General features: G+C 39.5%; 1 protein-coding gene across 5 annotated transcripts in view; it reads left to right on the forward strand.

Annotated features, from left to right (window-relative positions):
* Positions 1–18,433, forward strand: part of ELAVL4 (ELAV like RNA binding protein 4) — an 86,419-nt gene that overhangs the window by 21,957 nt on the left and 46,029 nt on the right. For 3 of the 5 annotated variants that reach the window (XM_054572291.1, XM_054572287.1, XM_054572301.1), the window contains exon 2: positions 13,578–13,818. In XM_054572291.1, coding sequence (XP_054428266.1) covers positions 13,578–13,818 — 241 coding nt within the window. Of the gene's footprint in view, positions 1–11,004; positions 11,129–13,577; positions 13,819–18,433 lie in introns of those variants that run through there. The other 2 variants (XM_054572297.1, XM_054572309.1) reach the window with 2 other exon arrangements.

Raw genomic sequence — 18,433 nt, forward strand, 5'->3', positions numbered from 1 at the left:
CAGAAAGATGTAGTCCAGAGTGTGCTTCCCAGGACTTACGGAGGTTGTGGCAGGTAAGGAGGAAGATGGAAGTCAGTGACGAGAAGGCCTCTGTTCTGATCTCAGCCTCGCCCCTTGTGAACAGGGGCTACCTCCATCTCTCTCTACCCTCCATCTGCTCCTTAACTCTTAGTTTGCCCACCTATAAAATGCAAGTAATGAGGGCAGAGGGCTGGGCCAGAAGCCCACCAGTCTCGCAGTGTCTTCATAAAGATGAAATGAGGTGTGGGTCTAAATGTGCTTACAGCGTTTCCTAAGTCTAGCATGTGATTTCATGAATTCTTTCCAATGGCTTTGTTTAGTTCATCTCATTTCTCCAGGGAAAAAACACTTGCTGTGTTAGCTCTGTGCTTCCTACTACACCTCTCTGAAGGGAACCTAGAAAATCCTCTTGAAGTGCTTTTGGTCGATGTACCTGCTCCTGGGGTTCACAGAAAGGAAGGAGTGGTCCAGGTAGCGGGTGGACCAAGAACAACCCCTGCTCTTCTACCCTGAGTAGGTCCATGTGGAAGGCCAGAAATGCCTTCTGCTATCAGCATAAAGAGTGCCTGTGGCAATGGTCTGAAATTTCCCATGAAAACAAGAGGGGCTTCCCTTCTGGAAATTAGAAACCCTAATGGCTGCGCTTATTACATATATTCAACGTATCTAACTTTAACACCTTCACAGTAGGGGTTTGTTTGGTTTTTTTTAAGGGCAAAGTGTACCAGAAATTGTGTATGTAAGTGTTAAAAATGATGCTTTTATTATTAGTTTTTAAAGTTTGCTTAATCCCTCCCCCTTTGCTCTGTATTTTCCTGACTGGTATTATTGTGAGATTTTATTAGTTAATGTTCGTGAAGCATTTGGAAGATGAAGGAAATAGCTATCAATATAGGTGATGAGTAGTAACCTTTTTAAGTGTTCTCTTCTATGTCAGAAATTAAATTTGAAGGATTGATCTTACCAACTCTTGGTTTAGTCGGTTTTGCCACCTGCAGCACTTTCTTTAATGGGCATATACTTTCAGAACGCTGCATTTTGGACAAGGGGGAATGAACATGTATTGAGTGCTTGCCTGTGCCGAGCTCTGAACCAGATGCCTCAAGTTTGTTATTTTGAATCTTCACAGCAATGCTGCGAGGCAGGTAGAATTGTTCAAATTTTTCAGATGAGTAAATTTAAATTGCACCATGGAGAGTCTTTAAGTGACTAAACGAAGGTCAGGGCTGGAGCTGGTTTTCAAACCCAGATCAGATCAACTTCAAACACCATGTTCTTTCCATTACACCATGTAGAATTTTCAGTTAACATCCTTCCTGTAAGACCCATTTATTTGTCAGTATTTACTAATAGCAGATACACAGTCTAGAATGGTTTTAATCAGATTAGATCATTTACTTTCTCTAAGATGATCTGATTGCATTTTATGGTGATAAGAACATTTTCCTCAGAGTCCAAAGTTTAGAAAATGGCACAGAATCTGGTTTCAGACTTGAGTTCAAGCTGTGATTCTGGCTAAGTGACAGTGGACGCTGCCCAGCGCCTCATTTCTCCAGTCGCTAAGCGACTTCACTTCTTCAAGCCTGGGCTTCGTCAGTGGTAAATGGAGGAATGGCAAAGACCTACCTTGCAAAGCTGTAGTAGAATAAAGTCAAATAATGTATATGAAGACAGTTATCATCATTATTACACGCTGACTGTTGGTAGTATTGGAAGGAGTTAATGGTAATCGTGTGCCTAAACATTTTCCTGTGTAACCCGAAGCACTTTTTAATCAGCTTTATCATAGGATTTCCATTTTTTGAGCCTTTGCTGTGTTCTAAGTAGGGACTCTGCTAGGCACTTTGTATGTACTTCTGCGTTATCACATTTATTGACATTATATAGTAATACTTATTTATTTACTTCCTTGCGTGCAGGAACCTCTTGTCTCCTTATATCCTTGGCATTTAACATAAGGGCTTCTGGCCCATCAAAAAAAACTCATTAATATTAAGGACCTTAGTTTGGCTTTTGTTCCTTTGTACCGCTTTTCTTCTTTTAAGACTTAACTTTAGTTGTGGGAAGGGGCTGCTCAAATGAAGCACTATATTATCATTATTAAATTGTGACTTATAGCTTGCTTTAAAATAGACCAGTACTAAAGAAATTTTTGGTTGCACTAATTTGAAAACAGCCTATTCTGAATATTTGTTAGCCTTTCACTTTTTAAAATGTAAGTTTCTGGGATAAAAAGAATATATCAAGAGTTGGAAGAGTTTGCCAAGCATATTTACTTTGTATCTGTGATTTCGAAGGACATGGTTACTTTGCTCAAAGAAATAAACTCTTTTCCATACCTTAGTGTATACACAGGTATCGTATCCAAATTATTCTTAGGGACATCCTAAATTAGTCCTGAAAGGGCCTGAGAATTATGTATTATGCAGTTTGAATTTTACTGTAAAGGTAATAATCTTAAAACTTGCATCTTAAAAATCCTTACTATTTCTGAATTTTTTAAATGCCAGTTTGACTCTTGCCCAATTAGTATGAATTAGTGAGATTTCAAAAGTCTGTTTTGAAAAAGACAAGATTGTGAAGACAGAGATACTAATTACTATCTGTTCTAATTTAACATTTCCTGTTGTTAGAAGGCAAGTCATAAAAATACATATAGTAGAATATTTCAAAAAATAGAACAATGAGGCAATTGAGGGGAAGGAAAATTAAGAGGATTTTAAAATGGTAAGTTTAGAGGTAAAGTTCGTGTTTAGAAAAATCAAAAATTTGCAGTGAGGTCCTTTGCTCTTTCTTTACACACAGAGAGCTGCAAATTTGGCATCATTTTCCTAGCAGTATTACAAAGAGGGGAACCAATGAATTGGAGGATGCAGAGTCCATAAAACAAAAGCAAACCCATCACACAGAGGACAGAGAATATTAGTGGCTCATTGTCATAATAAACTATTTGCCTCAAAGCAGATCAAAATATAATGATACTTGGTATTTGCTTCTTATTCATGAGATTTTTAATAAATATGTATTAGGAGGGTTTCCGTATGCAGGAAAGAGAGAGAAGCTTAAAAAGCATGGCATGGAATGTGGCTTGACAGTGTCATACATTCACAAGATGTCCTTGAAGATGGAGCACAGAACAGAGATCAGGGAAATTTTGGCAGCTGCAGTTGGGAAAATAAATGGCTGTTGTGTGATTGGGCAGATCCTGAAAGCAGGCTCCTGCTCAAACCATGTAATTAAGAAAAGTGGGAGCTTTTGTCCAAGTGCAGAATGTTCATAATATCAGAGTTTGTCAGCAGGAGCTTTTAGAACGGATCAGTACTTTTCATTCCCTGATCCAGGGAATGGTTTTCTTATAAATCATCTTCTCTCCTTGCTGTCCTCGTGAAGGTTGCTGCCAGGCGATAAGGCAACTTGGATTGTAACCTTGCTAACACACAGTGAGTTAGGGTGAAGGGGAGACCAACCCAGAGACTGTTTCAAGAAATGCGATTTTTATTCATTTGGGCTCCTCTGCGTCCTCTAACGTAGAAACAACGGAGCGTGGCCAAGGAGAGATCCTGCCGGAAGGCCCTGGGAAGGAGATGGGATCATTTCTAATATTGTGGTTCCAAACTGGTTTGAAGGATTCATTTTCTTTCTTTATCAAAAATAACTTCCTTTCAGATTATAAAAGTGCTGTACTTTTCATTGTAAAATAAATAAACAAAAAAAACTGAAAAATAGAAATGGAGACAAGTATAACAATCATCTATAATTCAACCATTTATTGTTAGCATTTTCATTTTTCCCTTCCACTCTGTGCATGTTTATATAATTGAGATAATCAATTTTTCACCTTTCTTGTACATTAATCATACACATTTTCTTATGTTATAAAAACCCATTATAAACATAATTTTAGCAGTTGCAGAATACTGTGTCATAAAACTATACAATAACTTAGCCTTCCTCCTTTCTGGGCCTTTAGGTTTTCTAGTTTTTTTATTCTTCTAGATACAATTCTCTCAATATATCTTCTTGTGCATACTTTTGGTCTTGGAATTTTGGATTGTTTTCTGAGCTTAAGAACGGATCACTGAGTCCAAAAATAAGAACATAACATTTAGAAAGGTGTGTCAATACATATTTCCATCAATAATGATGAGAGAAACTATTTCACAGCACCTTAAAGCTTGACAGTTGCAAAACCTGGAATTTCTACTTTCTCTGTAAACATGTCCCCAATAATTCAAAGATGCTTCTGCCAGCTCAGGTCCGCATTCTCACCAGTGCTGATTCGGTTTTACTCGTACCCGTCTGCCTTCCCAAAGGATGTCCGGGGGAAATGGTAGTCCAGCTCCTTCTCTGAGATAGTTTGAGGGATAAAGTTCCCTATTGGGTCAAGAAGTCCTTTTATCTAGTTGTTGTTTTTTTTCTTATATAAAAAAAATCAGCGAAGGAGGAAATTAAAAATAAAATTTCAAGTGTAATAAAGTAGTTTTCAAATTTAAAACTACCCTGTCAAAACAATGTTCAGGATCTTTTCACTAATGAACGTATAGATATACTCTGAGGCTGTGTGAACCGCCCAAGGGTCTAATTTACCATGGCCGCTTATACACACAGTGAGGTGCTGATAATTGTTTTATTTCACTTGGTATCTTTAGCTTCAGAATGCCCCCAAAGAGGATCTCCTTTGAATTGCACAATTGGAAGAGCCATAAGCATACAATTCTTCTCAACAAAGGAAAGGTTGCTGTGTGCAGATTTTTCTGGATACTAACTCCCTTTATTCCCCTCTGCTCACCTTCCCCAGCTCTGTTAGGAAAACAAGTATTAATTTTCAAAATAAAAAAATAGTTTTATGTAGGTTTCTGAAGAATTTAATCTGAGTGTGCATAACATTTAAATTCAGAGACATGCCCCAAATCTTTAGGTCATGATATAAATGTACAGAATAGCACATTGCTTTTTACAGCTGAATCTCAGTGAGTTTGCTCACACTCTGATCACTAGCCAGGCATTTTATAAATATACAATATTTATGTTTACATGAATTGTGCCATTGGCTATTGTTTATGCACTTAATCAGAAGACAAATTCAGCCCCGGCCAGGCAGCTCAGTTGGTTAAAGTGTTGTCCCAATACTCCAAGATTTCGGATTCAATCCCTGGTCAGGGCACGTACAAGAATCAACCAATGAATGCATAAATAAGTGGAACAACAAATCGACCTCTCTCTTGATCTCTTCCCCCACTCCTCTCAAAATAAAAAAAAAAAAATAAGGAAGACAAGTCCAACTTAATCAGTCTGTGGGCAGTTTTACAAATGATTCATTAATGTTCTTTGTATAGAAGATAAAGATAACATATTTACCGTCATAACCGGTTTCCCAAACTCATAGCTTATTATTAGACATTTTGATTATTTGTCCACATTAAACATTCAGAGTTTGGGGGCTTAAAAGGTAGGATGGGAAAGGAATTGTTTTTCAATTGATTTTTGTTGTTGTTGTTGTTAAACTTAAAGCCTGAGAGCTTGCCCATGAAATTGTGCTTATATTAAAATGAAAACATTTGTCTTTTTTCAAATATGCCTTTAATAAAGAAAGTTTATCGAAGTTTGAAATTGTATTTATTTAGTGGCCAGTTTGGAAAAAGAGGACTGAATGGGGAGTGGGTGGCGAAGGAAAGGTCACGAACTGGAAGATCAAGCGATCCCTAAGCTCCAGAAAGCTGGGGATGGCGGGAGCGGGGGTGGCTGTGAAGGAGGGTACAGGGAGGGTAAATGATGACAGAAGGAGACTTGACTTGAGGTGGTGAACACATGCTACGGTGTGCAGATGATACGTTGTGGAATTGGGCACATGAAACCTGTATAATTTTGTTAACCTGTGTGTCACCCCAATAAATCCAATAAAAAAGAAACAAACAAATAAACAAACAAACGCCCAGGGTTTTTGTCAGGATCACCCCAAGGTAGGCACACCAGGAGCCCTTTTTGGCCCAAACTGAAGCCTTAATGAAATACTACTGTAAGACATAAAGTAGGCCAGTATTTATTCAGGAGGAGAAATATGTGTGATATGTCTGGGGAAGAAGATTAAAAACTTGATTTTTCTGGAAATGTGAGAATCATGCCTAAGAGAAATTAAATTTTGATTATGCATTTCATATCCATGCTGGCCCTGCTATTTTAAGTATTAATGCCTCTTGTTCTCTCCAGAGGCTGCTGATTTTTTAAAAGCCCTGGCTACCACCGCTGAGAATGCTTTGGGCACACCTGGTGTACTCCCCCAGTAGAGAAGATGCTGTTTCAAAGGAGGAATGCCTCAAGCTTACCTCATTGTTACGCAGTCATTTGTTTAGGAGGTGGGCGTTTAGACCAGAAACAGGACTGTCATTTCAGTGTCAGAACGGGTAGGACTCGTCTGTATGTGTTTCATTTCTGTGCTTTTGCTGAGGCAGGAGAGTCATTAGAGAAACTCTGGAGTGGATTGCTTAAAAGGAAAGGGTTGTATATAATTGATTTTAATTAATTATTTGTTTACCTGCCCTCCTCTCCCATCCTCCCAACGTGAACCCTCAAGGGCAGGAACCAAATTATTTTTGTTTTCCCAACTCCTAGAACAATGCCTTGGTCTGTAATAGCATTCAATAAACTTGTGTTGAATTGAATACACTTGCTTTAAGGATATGCTGAGAATTTATTACCACATAACTTCCTAGAGTAAATAGGTCTTTCAGGTTATTTGTGCATCTGCCCAAAGGTATTATTAAACTGTCAGCATGTTTTCCCCAGTTGGAATTAAATTTTTTTTTTTTTTTTTTTTTTTTAGTTTTCTTGTTACCTTCCAGCAGAATCTACAGAAACTTGGTACAAATGGTTATGGGAGGCATGAGTATAGTCTTCAGCCACATTCCCCTGGTCCAGGGGGCTCTGTGAGTCATCATCTATAATTTGGTTGGAGGGGGTGTACTCCCAAGTGTCCTTTTCCTGAAGTAATCAGATCATCAATCTCAGCCCCTCCTTTTGGACCTCATTAATAACAGTGTCTCCTTCCCAGTGGCATCATAACCAGGAAAACGTTGCATTTAGGAAAAAAAACATTAACCTGAAGGAGTTTGAGCAAATTAAAATGTCTTGAAAAGAAGGAAAGGACACTATGGATTTATGAGCTGATGGACATAATTTCAAAGAAATATGAAATTGGGGGGTTATAAGGTCATTTTAGTATCTTTCAAGGAGCAGGAAGAGAATTAAGGAATTATTCCTAAAAATAGGATGTGTTCAGGAACACAGAGCCTGCTGCATAATTTTCTAACTTTGGGGATTTGTTTTTCATGCTTTTGAAAGGTGAAGGAGATGCAGTAGTCTGGGCTACTCCACCAGAGTCTAGCATACCATGTGTCAGGATTGTATAAGGGGTAAGTGGGAAGAGCCTACCAAGATCATCAGGACTTTTATTTTTGTACTCATGAACAATTTAAATTATTCCTTTAATGGTTTGATTCAGTGACTGCCCTTGGTAAACATTATTCTTCATGCTCTTGGGAGTGCTTATCCTATTACATAAGGGTTAGCCTTCACATATAAATTTTGAAAAAATCCTTCCAACATGGTAGAAGAAAACACCTTTAAATACACATTAAAAAACAATAAAATATGTGTGCATGTCACAGATGTTCACACCTGAGACATGTTTGCAGTCAGTACATTCCTTTTATATCTTTCTCATTCCTGGGGATACTGCCATTTAGAGGACACTCAAAATAGAGGGGGCAGTGTTTGGAAAAGAAACGTCATATTCCTGTGACCTTTCAGGTTCTTTTTTTCTTGATCCTTTTGGCTGAATTGAGCATCGAGGCTACCTCCCACCAAAAAAAATCAGAAGTTGAGGACTGCCAAGAGAACAATGTTGAGAGTCCAAAGACCTTCCCACACTGGGCTCCTGGATGACAAATGTCAGCAGTGAGTTCTACAGCAGGACAGGTTCCTGTCGTGTGAACTTGTAACCTTTTATTTGCCTCATGAAGTAAATCCTGACAGTGTAAAACTACATTAAGCTATATAAATGCAAGACCATACAGTTTATTGTCAGACTGCCATTTTTATGGAAAATGCTGGAGCAAAGACAGGACATGGTGTAGCTGACAGGCTTGGTGAGGGGTCTGTGGTAGCACTTGTGATGTGGCTTTTGGGGGCCCAGAATAATGGCTGCCCCCAGTTGTGAAGATCAGCCCTGTAGCTCTAGCCTGACTTCCCCAAACTTGAGCAAAGGAAAACCTTGTGAAGAGTGGAGATGAAGGGAGGTATAAGGAATCCATGAGCTGGTGGAAGAAATGTTAAGGGAGACTTAAAGTACATTTTTAGTACTTTAGTATTCAACGCATTTTTAGAATTTTGGAATGGACAAATGCTTCCAGCATGCTCAACTAACCATTCTCTCCTACCTTGTACGAGGAGTGGAATGAAGGGTAGGTGAGTAGAAAGGTGGGGGAGTGGGGCGCTAAACTTTCTTATTGGGAAGTAAAAAGAATGTCAGTCTACACAGAGGTGTTCCAAAAACATTGCAGGCTTGGGTGGGAAAAATCAATTTGGGGATTTTGATCTGAAGACAAAGGATAGGCTTTACTGTATATAAAATGTTGCATGCATGCACATTTTTTATGGTGAAAAAGGGCAAAGACATTCAACAGAGGGTCTAAGAGGGTCAATGTCAGCCAAAGTTTCAACCTGCCTGCTTGAATTAATGCCTTTTATAATCTGCGTTTGAAATAATATCCAAATGTATGCCCAGCATATAATAGGTAGTGAATAACTGTTCTGTCTTCTTTTGTTATATGTAAAATGGGATGACCTTGTTAGCTTATATTTCACAAGGTTGTTTGAGGGATCTAGTGAACTCCTGGGCATGCAAGAAGTTTCATTCATTCAATAGTCCTTTACCCAGAACCTACTATTTGTCAGGTCTTATTCTACATGCAAGAAGTACTGTAATAAACAAAACAGATGTGGTCTCTGGCTATGGAGCTCAGGGTTCAGGTCATCATTCTTTGTGAACTGTAAAGTGCAATACTCAGAAAAGTGTGGAGGTAGACATGTCTCCAATCTTCTGTTCAGATGCATTTCTGTGATATGGCCGCCCCTCACCTCCTCCCTAAAAAAATAAGTAAAGCTTTATCCATGTCTGCATGGTCACAAGAGCACTAAAGTAAGGTAGCCTGTAGACCTGGGCTCAAGTCACACCTCTGCCTCTAACTTACAGTGTGACCTTGGGCAAGTCATTTCCCCTTTCTTGTCCTCAGTTTCTTCATCATTAACATTATGCGGATGGGCCCCGTGGTCCCTGATGTTCTTTCATGTATCCACACCGTGAACTCAGTGAGGGCCAGCTCCTTGTCTTTGTTATCTCTGTATACCCAGGGCCTAGCACAGTGCCTAGCACACTGGGCTCCATCTCTGTTCATCTAACATATGCAGATCAAACTATAGTGGAAATAAACCTTTCTTATGTGCATATGACCTGGAATGTCCAGAAAGTAGTATAACAGATACCTTGAGTGGGTAATAGCAAAAGATGTGATTAAACAGGTCATTAGGACCATTGAGGATGGTCCCGAGATTGTGGCAAGAGAGATGTCAACAAAGGACAGAGAAGGCTGGGTTTTTATTTTCAGGAGCACCCTGAGAAAGAGGCTGACTCAGCCCCTGCTTCTTACCTCTCCTCCACAGAGATAAATGACCCCGAGTGATGATCCAGCAGCTGCGAGTCTGAGGCCTTCTCCCTTGCTTTTGTTGTATATTTTACAGAAAAGAGTGGTGGGAGGGGTGAGGTTAATGTGTTGAGTGTGAGTAATTAGTCATTCAAACCATTGACATTTACAATGACAGGATTTGAGTGCCTCCATTATTGTGCACTGCTCTAATAGTTTATCCCTGAAATTTTCTGCCTGTATAATGTTTCTTAAAATATATCATGGGAACATAAAAGATTTAATGTAGTGCTTTGTGCAACCATTAGAGTTTGAAGTCAACTGAACCTCCTCAATGCTCTATCCTGGATGCTGACTCTAATTCTGTTCTTAATTGCAATTCAGAGGAGGGAAAGAGAGCAAGTCAGGGGCTTGGAACCTGGTCAGCTACAAAGTTGGCTGTGAGACCCACACAAAATGTTTTAAAATACATTTGCACTCTTGAATAGCTGATGTATTTACTTGCAATAAAAAACAGTGTTGTTAGAATATCAAAGGTCATAGACTGGGGAAGCGAGTGTTCTGATTTTGCAGAATCTCTGTGCTGATTGGAGGATATGTTTACCACTAATAGACGTTTACCTCTGGTTTGTTTCCCAAGTATAGATTACAGGTGTTCACTCTGTAAGATCTATCATGAAAATTTAAAATGCTGTCGTTTCATATTGTTGGGTTTGTTATCTTTATATCTGGGTAATTTCTCTTATTTTCCAAGAAATGGTTTAAAATCCTCTTAGTTGACTTATGTGTCAGATTTGATTCTGACGTTTTACATTTCTTGCATCCTGGGATGCATCATTAAGACCCATGAGGGGTCTTTTTACATGAGGTATATTAATACATTTGCAAATGTTTCTCAACTTTAGAACTGTATGTTTTTATTGAGAAAAGTCTATGTGTGCATGTGTCTATTTTCATCAGTTCTTTCTGAATACACAAAAAGATAACTGTGTAGCGTGTGTGCAGAGCAAAGTGAGCTCCATCTCCATCAGACGAGAATGGCTTGGCCTAATGTACAGTAGCTCAGTACAAACATTGCATCTCATGGCTCCTTTTTGAAGGTCTGAGCTCAATTAGGATTGTCTGATCTAAGATGGGGCTCAGCTCTATGAGTCAACATATATTGGAAATTCACATAGGATGTAAGGAGATCCCGAAAGTTGATTGAGGAACTGAAATTACTTTGCTGCAGACTTGATACGTCCTAGAGCTTTCTGGAGCAGAGAGACCTATGAGATTTTCACATGGACAAGTGGCTGGCTTTCACTACGTGTGTCTGTGAGGCGAGCATCCATCCAGTGAACAAAAGGTGAACCGGCTGTCAGGTGACCTTTAAGAGTCTTAGTCCTACAGAATCTCATCGTGCTTAGGTATGACTTATATTATTCTTCATATGCCATTTTAACACCCCAAAAGATGCCACAAAATTGCAGGATATTTTCTAGGTGTCTGTGGGAGAGCTGTAAGAAGGGTAACTTGAGAAAAGTGGAGAGCAGGGAAGGTGTTCTGTAGATTATGAGACTGGCCTTTTTTGCCATTATATCAAAATGTAGTAGTTGGCCAGCTCTGTGGTTCTGCTAGCCAAGCCTCCTAAATTAGATAAACTCTGTTTTTCAAGTTCCTTCTCGAGTTGGCAGTGCTCCGTGTGTTTGTTGCCTGGACACCTGACTCACTGAAGCAGTGAGACGACACAGCAAATGGAGGCACTGCACAGACCCAGGGGGCTGGGCAGCTCGGCAAAGCAGGCACCCTGTGCCCGGCCAGGAGTCGTGATGATGCTCTACATCATCTCCATTAACGTAGCCCCCACCCCGCCCCTGGACACAGCTCCCTCATTTTTCCTGGGCCCTTGCCTCAAGGGCAGAGCCACTGAATAGGTTTTGCTGGATGCAGTTTCTATCAGTGCAGAGTGCGTAATTTAAGATTCTTTCCAGAAGCCCTTTGATTTCTATTTGCTGTCTTGACCAGATTTCCAGAATCCCATAGTTGACCTGAAGCCAAGAAGAAAGTTCTTGTGATGTGACTGAAGTTACTATAGTGATCCAAAAGGTGTTAGTTGTGTTCATTTCATAAACATTCTTTGAGTTGTACCCTCAATATCTGTTTACTCTACCATATGTATATTACCTCAGAATATTTATTCCCCAAAATTCTCTGAGCAGCCAAATGGTAATAATAATGGAAGCTGCTAGTTATCAGACCTCTGCTAAACCATGGTTTTCTCGTCTATAAAATGTAGAGACAATTAAAGTAGGCCTCATTGCCTTCTTGTGAGGAGTAAGTGAGAGAAGTCACATCAGATGCTTGGCAAAGTGACTTTAATATCAGTGATTGTGGTTATGTTCCCTCCACTATTCAGGCATTTTCTGTACATCGCATCACCAGATCCTTCTTACCGCCTAGCAAGGCAGGCGGCATTGTTCCTGTATTTTCAAGTGAGAAAAACTAAGTCTCCTACAGTCTTCCCCAAGGTCACATAGCTAGTGTGGCAGAGCATGGTTCCATCTCCAAGGAGCTGATGGTCAATTTCAGAGAAGGTGGAGCCCTCTGAAGGATGAATAAGAGATGATAGTAGGACAGGATGGAAAAGTGGGACTGATGGGCTGCATTTGAGGCCAGGAGAGTTGGGTGCAGGCCCAGACTCTGCCCCACTTTCCCATTATGACAAAGAAGTCGCTGGAATTCATCTCAAACTTGAGTGTTTTGAACTAGATTTTATTCCCTTAAGTGTCTTCTAGCTCTGAAATTTTGTGATTCTTCATGTTTGTCATACCATACGGGGCACCTTCATGACCAAGCTCCATGAGTTTAAACCCATTTTCCACGAAAACCTCATCCTAGTATCATCTTCTCAGTACTTTTCCCTGAATCCCTCTATGCTATTAGCAAGGTTAATTATTCTTCTGCTACCTGTCTGTTGTCCTTCTGCAAGCCATTTTCCTGTTCACGTCCTCTGATGTGAAGACAGGAAATTCCTTGCAGGTAGAGACTAAGATTTATTCATTTCTTTATTCCCATGCAGTCTGCCTGGAACAGTTCGGGCATTTGTAGAAATCTTTGTTTAATTAACTATTTAAATCCAGAGAAAGTCCTTTTTGAGTACCATGTGAAAGGACAGCCTTGGGATGTGCTGGATGTAAGGTGGGAACCAAGAGAGAGCTCTTCCTTCTTGTGTTTTATTTTAATAAACATCCAGGAGAAATAGTAACAACAGTGTGGCTGGGTCAAAATATCAGCAGATGACTTTGTAGCTTCCCAGCATGTGCCTATGAAACCTGAAGTTCGATCAGTGATTAAGCATCAGTAAAAATCTGAACTATTCCCATATGCAACAGCCCTACTTATTTTAATGTCATTTTACTTTAGGAGATAGTTAATAAACAGGTACTGTATTTGATCTTGTGAGCATAGCCCTCTATATTTAACTTTTTCAGCTTTAATGGAACTATAATTTTAATCATGATTATTACTTTACATTTTAATTATAATTTGGTGTGGCTTAAGTATACATTTCTGAGAGTGATTGTGTAATGAAAACAGGAATTAGCTTTTCATTAACAAAATAATGGGAGAGTTCCCACTGCATTCTAGTCTGTGTTCAAAATCTATGGGCTGGCCTAAAAATAGCAAGGGGAATTTAACATTTTGGTTTAAACCTGCTTCTAAATTGGCTATGTGCACAACCCAGTCTCTTTTGCTCCACCTTGCTTTGTCTTGTTTTCTTTCTTTTCAAAAAATTAAATTAAGTCTTGAAAAAGAGTTTAATTGTGTCTTTGAGATTTCAAAAGGCTTATTTTTATTACTTTTATTTTTGTTTAGATAATTAGCACCATGGAGCCTCAGGTGTCAAATGGCCCAACATCCAATACAAGCAATGGACCCTCCAGCAACAATAGAAACTGTCCTTCTCCCATGCAGACAGGGGCGGCCACAGATGACAGCAAAACCAACCTCATAGTCAACTATTTACCCCAGAATATGACCCAAGAGGAATTCAGGAGTCTCTTTGGGAGCATTGGTGAAATAGAATCCTGCAAACTTGTGAGAGACAAAATTACAGGTATGCTCTTCTTCAGTATCCTAGGTTTAGAATTTGCAGCTATGTTGTTCCATTAAATGTGCAGATCTTAGCAGAAATGCACATGCATGGTGATGCATCTGAGTGCCTGCTGTGTGGATCCTGCCCGCACGGGTGGGGTGGGCACACGGTCATAAATTCATGTGTGTGTGCACTACCGCAAACCATACCGGGGATCGGTGCGACTGGAAAGAAAAGGAAGAATTTGGAACTTCCTCAGCTTTGCTTTCTGTGAAATAATCCTTTGGTTTTATCCCTTTTATTCTTAATCAGTCACCCCTTCCCTTTGTTCTTTAGTTCTCAGTTCTGCCCTCTGCCCTCCCTATACTCCACGCTACTTTTTATCCACTTATTCCTTTCCTCTCAGACATTTGGTCTGTGTGTGTCCAATGTCCTTCTGTGTGTGAGGGAGTGTTTTAAAGGGGTGGGCTTGTGGAAGGAGGTCACAACTGCCCACGGTCCCTGGGGAGAAATAGGTCCTAAAATAGCAGATTATTCTGGAATGAAGCTACTCTGAAGTAGGAGGGAGATGCTCGATGAAGATCTTCTCTTGAGGTATTTTATTTTATTTGTTTATTTTGAAGATACTCTGCGAAGTCAGAGACTTTTTACTTGAAAGTGAAACAATACCCTATACAACTTCAATATTTGAGATTTGTAGGTTCTGATTTTTTTTTCTATCCACAGGCATTCATTTGAGGACCTAATGACACTGTAATTCTTTGGGGAAGTTTTCCTGTGACCTTTTTGGAAGGGGGAATATTTTCTTAGAAATATATTGGGTTACATCACAACAGTGGTAAAATGGCTGCTGTCTGGGGCTCCACTCCTAAAATCATGCACACTCACCTTTAAGTGTTTGTTATTTCTGAGTGTTGACTTTTATTTCCCTTTCTCTGGAGAGTGTACATAATGAGCAACTAGCCTATATAATAAAAAGGAAGCTCTATAATTAAAATAGGAAAATGCATCATCTTGATTTTAAATCAGAGAATCCAATATATATGTATCCATATAGATACATACATATATATTTTTTCAATTATTCCAATTCACTTGTAAATCTATCCCCCATATAAATTCAGTACTTTGCAAAACCATTAAACTAAAATAACTTGAAAATATGTCACATAACCCTCCACACATAATTTTCTCATCTGTAAAATTGGAAAATAATAGTTATCTCAAAGGGCTTATTGTGAGGATTAAATGAGAGGCTGGATATATACTGCATAGCACAATGCCTATTGCATAGCAGTCTCTTAGGAAGGGGAGATGTTCTTATTATAGATACAGTTAGCATGTTTCAAGGAGAGTGGCTAGAGCAGAGAAATTTTATCAAGGTCTCTATATAGGGCCAGGGCTTTGATGATCTTACCCCAGAGCACTGGATCATCCATTCTTTAACAGAGTTGCCTGTGCTTTCACAAAGCCAATGTTTAGATTCTGGAATAATCTTTATATAATAGGATGATAATTCAAACCAAATTAAAACCAGTTAAGCATATGATTCTTCCTCCCACTCCTGTATAAAAAATGTATTTTTGGTGTAGCTTTACCTTCTAAATAGAAACTCTGCCAGCTGTATTAGTGAATATTATTAATCACCTTTTCAAAAGAGTTCCCTTAGAACCGTAGTGAGATTTTTGAGAAGTACTGATTCATGGTGTTGTTCCTTGTTTTCTAAAGACACATGTTTAAACAAGCAGATTCCTTTACTGAAAGAATGCTAATTTGGTAGAGTGGATTTGAATAGGAGTGACAGCTTCTAAGACAGCCTTTAATTTGGTATACAAAACCAAAATTGTCAACTTTGGTTTGTTTAGCACCCTCTCCAGCACAAGCAGAGACGTACAATAGCATCTGAGCTTAAAGAAGAAGCTTATGAGTTGAAAGCAGAAATATAATTCAGGCGTAAATTTATAATTGTGCATTTTTTTTATTTCAGGCAAAAAAAAAAAGAATTTTATTTGCAGAGAACTTATGGGAATGAGGCAAGGAAATATAAAGAGACCAGAGATATTTGCCCTCATTTGGTAGCAGTGTTTAATAAAAGTAGAACTTGTGGTTGTAAAGAGTGCTTATTAAATTCTTCATTTACACTACCTAATTAATTCTAGCATTTTAAATTAACAGTGAAATTGGTCCCTGCTGTACCATTCCATAGATGCAGCATATTTCCTCCATCTACCCGTTGTTCAGGTTTAATTGGCTACACTAAAAGTCAGAGAAGGAGGAGAGATAGGACTGTGGGGAAGTGGGGAAGGAGTGGGAATTGCTGTAGCGGGGGACCCTCTGAGGCCTACATTTGGGGGTGAGTGACAACTCAGACTGGGAGAGGTGAGGTATCACACCAAACAAGTTGAAAGGCTGCTGCCGGTGGTTCAGAAGTCAGGGTAAATGACATCATAGGTATTTTTGTTGCCCTGATTTTTAGCATCCCAGTCCCCCCTTTTCCTTCAACACCTCCTACAGATCTCAATGCATCGCGATCCTGTGAAGTTTATAAGGAGTTCTAAGTATCCAGGGGGAGGACTGGGGGATGGGAAGTGACACAGAGATAAGGATTAAAGATTAAGATTTTCCAGCCCAAACCACTCTCTAAAAGAATGTAATAGATTCCCTTAGAAGGTTATAAGATGATTGATAGATGATAGATGGATAGATAGATAGACAGACAGACAGACAGACAGACAGATAGATAGATAGATAGATAGATAGATAGATATTAAGAGAGAGAGGGAAAGAGGGGGAGGCAGAGACAGAGACGCTTTGTGGATGGCATTGCCAGTAGGCTGGATTCACTCCTGTCTGTGGGTTGTGAATGTATTCTGCATTTAAGAAAACACAGAGGAGAAATCTGGGCACGGACTTAAGTGTTGTGGTACTGAAGACATAATTGCGATCATTCATCAAGTACTTACTCTGTGCCAGGTACTTGCTAAGCACTTGGACATACCTTATTTCGTTTAACACTGAGAACAGCCTCCATTTTCTTAGACAGGACACTGAAGCTTAGCAAGGTTAAGTAACTTAACCAGGCATCACAGTTATTAGCAGATGGCAGAGCTGGGAGTCACCCCCAGTTTCCAAAAGCATGATCTTATCCAGAAGCACGTGCAGGGTGCCCTTACCTCTGTTAAGTGACGATCCCGGCCCCACCCCAGTGAAATATGATTGTGTTCCTCAGAGTAGTGGCTTCTGGCCATCCTCTGGAGAATCTTCCTAGTGTGCACTATGGCTTTAAACAAGACTCTTGTGTATAACAGGAAGCAAAGATAACAATATTTATCTTCCTCTGGGGATACAAGTCAGCCTTCAGAGTAAAGCCAAATTTACTGAAAGTGCCAGGTTTAAGATTCCCTTACAGTGCTTGTGGACATCTCTGTTACTTATCTTCTCAGAGATATTAGATTTTCTTTTTCCAATTGTGAAAGGACACTTATCAAGATAATCTAGACACCAGGGAGAGAAAGCATGTGTCCCAAGTTGCTTTTGTATGCAGCTGTGGACATGTGACCGTTCTGGAAGCCGTGTCCTTTATTTTTCTCCTTCATCCACCTGCAGCTTCTGCTGCTGGAGAGAAAGGGAAGTGGACAGCAAGGATCTGCCCAACCTAGGGAACTCGCGCAAAGAATACCAAACCCTCTGCGGACACTATACTATTCCCATGGACTGCAGAGAATTCAATCTGTTTCTCATTTTTTACTTGGTTGTCTTCTTGTTTTTTCAAGCTTTGGACTGCATTACTGAATCCAGGTTCCTAAATGATCCATGTTTTAGGGGAGGAAACATGGCTCAGGCAGGGTAAGCGTTACATGACTCAGGGTACGTCTTCAAGCCACATTGCATTTTGATCATTGTCTATCTTGTTATCACCCCACTCCAAAATGAAAGGAGAAAGGAGAAAAAGTAACAGAAAAATCCCCAGAAATAAATTAGTATACAGTAGCAGTTTTTATCTGCCCATCGATAGCGTGTGATTATTTGCATCACAGTGATTAAAAAAAAGAATTCTGTTTTTACTTAATGTCAGTCTTTGTACCCATGTGTACCCATGAAGTGTAGTTCTTAAGAGTAGTTTTCTATCCATTTCAGGCAAGTGAAAGCTTTGAAGGGGGTTTTGAAGAGAGGGTGTTGAAACTGAACAGTACTGATTATAAAAATGAATATATGGAGTGACTAGTTTATGAAACAGACTATCAAGGCTGTGGCTGGTTGAGAAGGGGGGAGGTCAGTGTTAGCTGGAGCTATTGGGGAAGGTTTGAAAGATGAGGATCTGCTTTAGGTAGAGGGAAGAAAAGCAAAGAAATATAGCTAAAATGGCAGTCTAAGAACAGAAGCCTTTCTTATTCTCCTGTGATTTGGACAAAGGAAGTAGAGCCAGGATGTGCCTCTTGGGAAACAGCAGGCTAATATGAAGCCGCCTTGGCACATAAAGTTGCTTAATTTTTTGGCATACCAAAAAATTAAGTTGGTTAAAATGCAGCCCAGCTGACAAAGATAACATTTCCGAAACCCCACTTCTAATCCATCTCTTCATTTGTTTCTTTATAACACATCTTTGGCTTAATTAATGTTATCATTCAGTGGAAAA

This window comes from Pteronotus mesoamericanus, unplaced genomic scaffold (assembly GCF_021234165.1).
Source record: "Pteronotus mesoamericanus isolate MK-2021 breed Mesoamerican mustached bat unplaced genomic scaffold, CSHL_Meso_final contig_105, whole genome shotgun sequence".
NCBI lineage: Eukaryota > Metazoa > Chordata > Mammalia > Chiroptera > Mormoopidae > Pteronotus > Pteronotus mesoamericanus.